This window comes from Podarcis liolepis (assembly GCF_965112155.1).
Source record: "Podarcis liolepis genome assembly, chromosome: 15".
NCBI classification, from domain to species: Eukaryota; Metazoa; Chordata; class Lepidosauria; order Squamata; family Lacertidae; genus Podarcis; species Podarcis liolepis.
This window is the reverse complement of record NC_139566.1, coordinates 43082585-43090391: the sequence shown is the minus strand read 5'-3', so window position 1 is coordinate 43090391 and position 7807 is coordinate 43082585. Positions and strand designations below refer to the sequence as shown.

The following is a 7807-nucleotide window of genomic DNA, read 5'->3' as shown; positions in this document are numbered from 1 at the left end:
TATGTTCTTCTTGTTCTCTTGTTCTATATGTTAAGTCTGCAAGTTGTGCATATTCTGTCAACTTAAGTTGCCAATCTTCTTTAGTTGGGATCTTGCTCTTTTTCCATTTTTGGGCTAACAAAACATGGGCCACAGTTGTTGCATACATAAATAACCTTTTCTGACACTTGGGAATTTCAGACTGCATTATCCCCAATAGAAAGGATTTTTTTGGGAAAGTAGTTTTAAACATTTTTTCAATTATAAATCATTTCCCAATACTTTTTTACCCTTTTCCATGTCCACCACATATGAATGAATGTTCCCTCCACCTTTTTACACTTCCAGCACTTATCTGGTTCTGTCTTGCAAATCTTAGCAAGCCTACTCTGAGTTAAATACCATCTGTGAATCATTTTCAGATAGTTCTCCTTCAAAGCATAACATGCTGTAAATTTCAAGGCACTTTTCCAAAGTTTCTCCCAGATCTTAAAATCTATATTGTGTGCTATATCTATTGCCAGTGTATCACTGAGGCTTTAACTAGCTTGTCTTTTGTTTCCCAGTGTGGTGTAGTGGTTAAGAGCGGTAGTCACGTAATCTGGGGAACCGGGTTCGCGTCTCCGCTCCTCCACCTGCAGCTGCTGGGTGACCTTGGGCCAGTCACACTTCTGTGAAGTCTCTCAGCCCCACTCACCTCACAGAGTGTTTGTTGTGGGGGAGGAAGGGAAAGGAGATGGTGAGCCACTTTGAGACTCCTGAAGGGGAGTGAAAGGCGGGATATCAAATCCAAACTCTTCATTCTAATAACATTTTAGACAAAAATTAATCTTTGTTTTGTAGGAGTTCTTTTTCAAATTGTGAGCTTTGGTCCAAAAAAACCATTCTTTCTATCTAGTTTAAAGATAACATGTATCGCAACCGGTCTGTAACATGGCTCCTTACGTTTTCCATTGATTTCAGTTTGGGTTCTGCCCCTATGAAGTGCAGCAATTCCCTGTGAGCTGCACAGAGTCTAGCCATATTTACTCTCTTAGATGCCTTTCTGCTTTAAGGCCTTGACTTGGACCACAACGGGAGTAAGACCATAGCATGCAGGCTGTACTTACCTTGCTGTGCCAGCAATAGTATATACTGTCTCTCTTTCAACAGCACCCTGTTTTTCTGTGCATTTGAAAATATTTTGAGCATCATATGGTGCGTAAGTTAATAAACATGATGTTTCCCTTTAGACTTCTTTGTGCATCCTCCAAAATAGCTGATGTTTAGTCATTAATATGTGTTTAAATTACTTCTAACTTCTGCTGTTTGGAGAACTGTTTTTGGCCGCCGTGTTTTCACATACTCGAGTCAATAATGTTGGCAGGAGGAATTGGGATATGGGCACCTCCACTGCAGGGGACTACACTAGATGCCCTTCAGCATTCCTTCCAACTCTACAGTTCTATGATAACCAGTGCTATTTTTCTAGAAAAACAGGTGCCAAAACTCACCATTAACACCTCTCTCATTCTCTTAGAATGGCAATGGTGCCCACCTGAGAGATGCCAGAACTGAGTTCCACCATCTGATAAAACCCCTGACGATAACCATTTGGGGCCCATGTATTCCAGGAGTCCTACCTCCAGCAGAGTTTGAGCGGCATTGGTCTTTTCCAGGAGAAATGTGGCCAGCAATTTCGGGTGCTGACAAATGCCAGGCAATTAGGTCTTTCCCTATCGAGATGCAGCGGTCGTGCTTCTCTCACCACCTGCTCTGTAGCTCAGTCACTCAAACAGCAGCTTTCAAGTTGGAACTAGAAGCCTTGAGAGCTGTTTGTCAGCCAAATACATTTTAGTTCTGTGCATGTCGCACTACAGGTAAGGATAGTGATATGGGAGAATTCTGGTACAGTTTGCATTTTAATGTGAACGTACCTAACCCCCACTTTGCAAAACAATATGCAGACCGAAACACAGCTGTGCTTCGAATTATGCACTTCTCCAAATTTTGTGATGCAGTTCTTCAACCCAATAACATCACGTTTATGTTAGGGGAATGTCTGCATTCATGAAAATAACACAAAAGAACATTTTGTTATGGGAAATTGCTTGCAGAAATGTGTATATTAGGAAAAATATGCACTGAAAGGCTGGTGAATTTTCAATAGGACTTTTTTGTGTGTGCAAACTGATAATAGAAATGTTGAGTTCTGAAAAGACTGGAGAAATGAGAGACTGAGAAAAACCACAATTCTGCGTCCCTACCTGCGGCTCACAGTCATTTTTGTGTGGACTTTGCGTGAGTTTGCTTTCAAACATTTGTCAGAGGTGTCCCAAATGTTTCCTGCGATGTGCTTCAGCTGGCTTAGAATGAGGGCGTGTTTTGGGAAAGGCAGTAAATGAGGGTAAGGCTGCCTGCCTTGTGTTCACATTCTCTACTGTTATTCGAGGAAAACAAAGCTCCCATTAATTCCTGCCTGCCTTCAGCTTGGGTGTGTAGGCTTCCTCCGCTCCCTGTCTTGTGTTTAATTAGAGGGTCAAGGCACAAGAAGGCGGTAGAATAGAGTGGCAGAACAGAGCTGGATCAAATATATTCAATCGTTTCTGCAGCAGAACGAAGCTGGTGATTAAAGATCCAGGGCCAGTGCTAGCAATTGCATTAGCAAAGGGAAGCAAGGAACAGCAGAATAGGCACTGCCTTTTCTTTTAACGGCTAAGCAAAAAGTAATAAACAGTAATGATATCAAGATTTGGGCAAAATGTACAGACTGTTGAAATGAGTTTTGCTACCACCGCTACTATTTATCCTGCACCATCAATGCGCACAGCATTTACATAGCGGGATTAGATAGGCCCTGCCCTGCCACAAAGAGCATATACCAGTAATCGAAAATCTGAAACGAGACAATAGAGGGAGGGGATGTGATGGGAAGGAAGAGGGGAAAAGTGCACTTGGTTCCGTTGCACATACTGAATCCTCATCTCCTAAAACAGCCTAAAGTTTGTGCCAAAGACAAAATTCCAAAATACATGTATTTACATGGTTGCTGCTTCACCTATGGCTTAGGGCATTCCACAGCCCATGGAGAATTGACTGAAAATGCCCATTTTGAGGTCACCGCCCTGTAGTATTCTGTAGGTTTGCAGTGCCATGAGTACAATTTCACCAAATTAGCTAAGTGATCCTACAGATCTCTGTAGGGGCAGACAGCCTTACAAGGTACATTCAGACTTGAAAGGCCACTAACTGCCATTCTAGAAATACAGTACTTTGCTGGTAAATTACTGCTGGAATATTTGGGACTGGGTTTCCACCCCCAGCTTGGAAAGCTTGATGGAGAAAGTGTAGTTCGGTTTGGGATTAGGTTTGGAATTACTGCTGTTCTTTTGGCCAGAAATAGCTGGGCAGAGTGACATGATCAAACACTTTTAACAGTTTATTATAATTATTTCTGGACCATCTTACAGAACACAAAAGTGAGGTGAGAATCTAATTAATGAAATCTTAAAGGCTGCACCCTCCCATCTACAAAAGGAGAGCAACATGGGGAAACCCTCAGCAGCAGATTAATTTTTCATTTGCATTTCTTCATATGACATCTGCTAAAGTTCACTGTGTGTGTAAAATACTCATTTTTGCAAAAGTAGTTATAAACATACCATCGTTAGGTGTGTTTGTATCTCTTACTAATTTCCTTTAAATTGGCAGTGTGGTGCAATGAGCAGAGGAGAGAACAAGAAAGAATTCATAGTGCTGGTACTATCTCTTAGGCCTCTGGGTGTTCACAGTGGGGCCGCCTCCCCTACCCCAAATGAACCACAACCCCCAGATTTGCTGCTTTTTCTTTTCTTGAGAGAGCAACTTTCTAGTGTGTATAGAACCTGGCCTAACCCCATTTAGAAACCTCCAAGGAAGGAGAGTCCACCACCTGAAGTTGTGTGTTCCACGGTCCAACAGCTCTTGTGCTCAGAGAGCTATTCTTAATGTTTAGTTGGAATATCCTTTCTTGCAATTGGAATCCATTGGTTTCAGAGCCATCTGCCCAAGGCGTTAGGGTACCCACTCACTGCTAGGGAAGAAGGGGCAAGGAAAGGTCTGCATCAGGAACAAGGAGGGGGGAGACCGACATTGGGATCTGCTGCCCTGGTGGATCCTGCTGCCTGAGGCAATTGCCTCACCTTGTCTCACGGGTGGGCCGGCCCTGACTGGTTCGAGTCCTGCCCTCTGAAGCAGCAGAAAAACAACCTTGCTCCATGTTCTGTGTGACGAAATTAGCCTGCTCTTCCCCCACCCCCATAAAAATCCTTGAGGACACCCGTCCCCTTGGCTTCCATCCAGAAGGAGTCGCATTCCAGTGATGGGTGGGGCCAGAGGCAAAGGTGGGTGGGGCAACAAATGCAAATTTTGACCTTTGTACACTAGGCTAGCGTCTACACAGTCCTACACCCTTCTCTAGCCTCCCACGCAGGCAAGTGAGAGTCATCGTCAGAATTCAAGGACACATTTCCAGCAGGCGAAAACACACAAGGCACAAAGGTTCTGCGAGGGGATAATCTGACAAAGGCAAACTTCACCTTCACAAGTGTACACACTCTTATTACTTGGCCGCTGCAGCTGAATGTGTTGAATGAGATTCCATTGAGCTTGATTGGATAATAAAGTTCTGCCTCTAATATTGTCGAGCAACCAGCGTTCGTGTGTGTGCAACCCACCTTTAGGAAGGGCAGGGCCAGGCAGGTAAATTATGTGATATCTATTTGCAGCCAAATCCTAAACTTGTTTGATTTGGTCATGATTTAAGTTGTTCTAGATGGTTTTTAACATTGTTTTAATGCTGTAACCTGCCCTGAGACCTTAGTGAAGGGTGGGATGCAGTGAACTAAGTAATAATAATATTAATTAATAATTTGACTGTGACTGTCAAGCTACAGTTTGCAAACCCCACTTTAAAATGGTCAAGGAGCTTAACCAGTAAGGTCCAAGTAAGAGGATTTGGCTGTATTTAAAAAGTCACTTAAGCGGTTTTTTAGTCCCACTAACGGGTGGCAGGCAGACTAACTTTGAAATAACAATGCAGGCTATTAATTGTGCCTTCTGGCTTCATGCCCTGGAGGTCTGATAGAGCCACGAAACCAAATAATATCTCATTAGTGCATGCACACTGCAAGCTTCTGAGTATCACTAGGCTCTTCTTCAACTGGAATGGGAAAAAACTTTAGGTCATTAACTACACTCAATTAAATTAAACTGACACCTGTAGGCATGTAAACAGGTCTTCTAAAATTAATACATCCACAGAGTTTTATTAGTTTTGAACACAAGTAGATACTATCAAATAAAGTTTCATCTTGTCCCGCATCTTGTTTCCCATGGTGGAAGTACACAGATAAAGGCAACAGTCTTCGCTTGTTTGCCCCCAGCACCAGATATTCAGAGATATATTACCCTTGAATATGGAGGTTTGGGCTTGTCATTCTAGCAAATAGCCATTGAGAGACCTATTTTATGCAGAGTTTGTAAGACATTGCATCCTTGTTTTGCTGTGTAACTTTCTTTATAGATGTCCACTTTACTTTACTTTTTCTTAAATGAAAGCTAAGAGTCCAAGCCCCCTGAAGATGAATTAGAAATTATTCCTAGTTCTATCCCAGACTGAACTTAATTTACCATTAGTTCACTTGGCAATTATGGGAACTAATTTCAGGTGTAGTTCGGAGATGTTTGAACTAGATTAGAGAACTTTTGTTCAGCCAAAACCTTCCAAGTCCTGGCCCCCATGGCCAACATTCTGGGATTCTGGGAGTTATAGTTCAGCATATAAAGTGTCATGGATTTTCCACCCCTGTCTGTAGGCAAAGACTCCATCAGATACAACCCTTATAAACTAAATATAAGAACCAGAACATCAGTATAGTGGTGCCCCGCAAGACGAATGCCTCGCAAGACGGAAAACCTGCTAGACAAAAGGGTTTTCCGTTTTTGAGCTGCTTCGCAAGACGAATTTCCCTATGGGCTTGCTTCGCAAGACGAAAACGTCTTGCGAGTGTTCCGATTCCCCCCCCCGCTTTCCCCCCTTTTTTGTAAGCCGCTAATAGCGCTAATAGGGGGACGCAGGTGGCGCTGTGGGTAAAAGCCTCAGCACCTAGGGCTTGCCGATCGAAAGGTCGGCGGTTCGAATCCCCGCGGCGGGGTGCGCTCCCGCTGCTCGGTCCCAGCGCCTGCCAACCTAGCAGTTTGAAAGCACCCCCGGGTGCAAGTAGATAAATAGGTACCGCTTACCAGCGGGAAGGTAAACGGCGTTCCGTGTGCTGTGCTGGCTCGCCAGATGCAGCTTTGTCACGCTGGCCACGTGACCCGGAAGTGTCTCCGGACAGCGCTGGCCCCCGGCCTCTTGAGTGAGATGGGCGCACAAACCCTAGAGTCTGTCAAGACTGGCCCGTTCGGGCAGGGGTACCTTTACCTTTAATAGCCTTTTAGCCGCTAAGCCTTTAATAGCCGCTAATCCGCTAATAGCGCTAATCCGCTAATAGGGTTGCTTCACAAGACGAAAAAACCGCTAGACGAAGAGACTCAGATTATTTTTGTCTTGCGAGGCACCACTATACCTACAACAACATGAAATAAGATAAATAAGATAAAATTCTACATACCCAGTTTTCCTTGCTCAAGTAATGTTGTTTCCAGTTTTTTTGCGGGGGGGGGGGGGCTACTGCAAGTCTAAACCACAGAGCCTAGGACTTGCCGATCAGGTCAGCTCCTGCCCACCTAGCAGTTTGAAAGCACGTCAAAGTGCAAGTAGATAAATAGGTACCACTCTGGTGGGAAGGTAAGCCGCATTCCCATGTGCTTTTCTGGAAAAAAGGTGGGGGAACTCAGCACAAAGTGAGTTTATTGCAGGCCCAGCTGCAGTGCCGCCACCCCACCCTGGCCATGGCAGTGGCTAAATGTAAAATGTAATAATAAACTCAAGCAGACAATGATCTGGATTAGAAATGGTCACAACTTTAATGAATATATATATATATATAAATTTTAAAGAACAGGAGCTGGTGGGTATCAAGATCTACATGCCCTGCGTTCCTTGCAGGCCGGGCCGGATCCCGCCGCCAGAGGCAGCCGCCCCACCTGGCCTCCATGAAGAAACCTGCGCGCCAGGTTTGTCCGCCTTCCTTCGCACTGAGGCAGCTTCCGACGAGGCGCCTCCTGCCCGCCTGGCAGCCCGGGGGCGGGGCTGGGCGGCGAGGGGAGGGCGCGGATTGGCTGCCGCTCGGCCCGGGGGCGTGGCCCGCTTGGCCTGGTGAATGGCCGGCTGCTGCTCTTGGCCAGAAGGCGCGCCTCGAGGAGGGAGGAGGGAAGAGGCGGAGCGGCGGCGGCGGCAGTTCTCCGTCAGGCCAGCAGGGGGCGGCGTGGTGCGAGCGCGCCTTGGCATTCCCGACCCCGCGAATAATCCGGCGGAGTCTGGCAGGCCGAGCCGGAGTTGCTGCTGCTGCTGCTGCTGCTGCTCGTCTGGCGGGCGGGCGAGGAAGGGAGCGGGGCCGCCGAGAGCAGCTGCTGCTGCCAGCCCGGGCCCAGGAGGCTTCCTGCCGCCTGGCACCATGAACACCATCAAGAACGTGCCGGCGCGGGTGCTGAGCCGCCGAGGGGGGCACAGCCTGGAGGCGGAGAGGGAGCAGTTCGACAAGAACCAGGCAAGGGATTTCCTGGGGCTGGTTTTTTTTTGGGGGGGTGGCCGGGCGGGGGGCGTGTTTGTGCCCCGGGGGGGGTGTAACTGCATGGCAGACCCGGAGGAGGTTGCATCGAAAAGGGGGGTGCAGAGTGTGTGTTTGTGTGAGGGAGAGACGGCGCG

At 46.6% G+C, this 7807-nt stretch overlaps 1 protein-coding gene across 1 annotated transcript in view; it reads left to right on the top strand.

Annotated features, from left to right (window-relative positions):
• The first annotated feature begins 7291 nt into the window (after positions 1-7291).
• The window catches only part of HIP1R (huntingtin interacting protein 1 related), a 64599-nt gene continuing 64083 nt past the window's right edge, over positions 7292-7807 (top strand). The window contains exon 1 of the mRNA XM_083476567.1: positions 7292-7649. Coding sequence (XP_083332693.1) covers positions 7557-7649 — 93 coding nt within the window. The 5' untranslated portion in view covers positions 7292-7556. The remainder of the gene's footprint in view (positions 7650-7807) is intronic.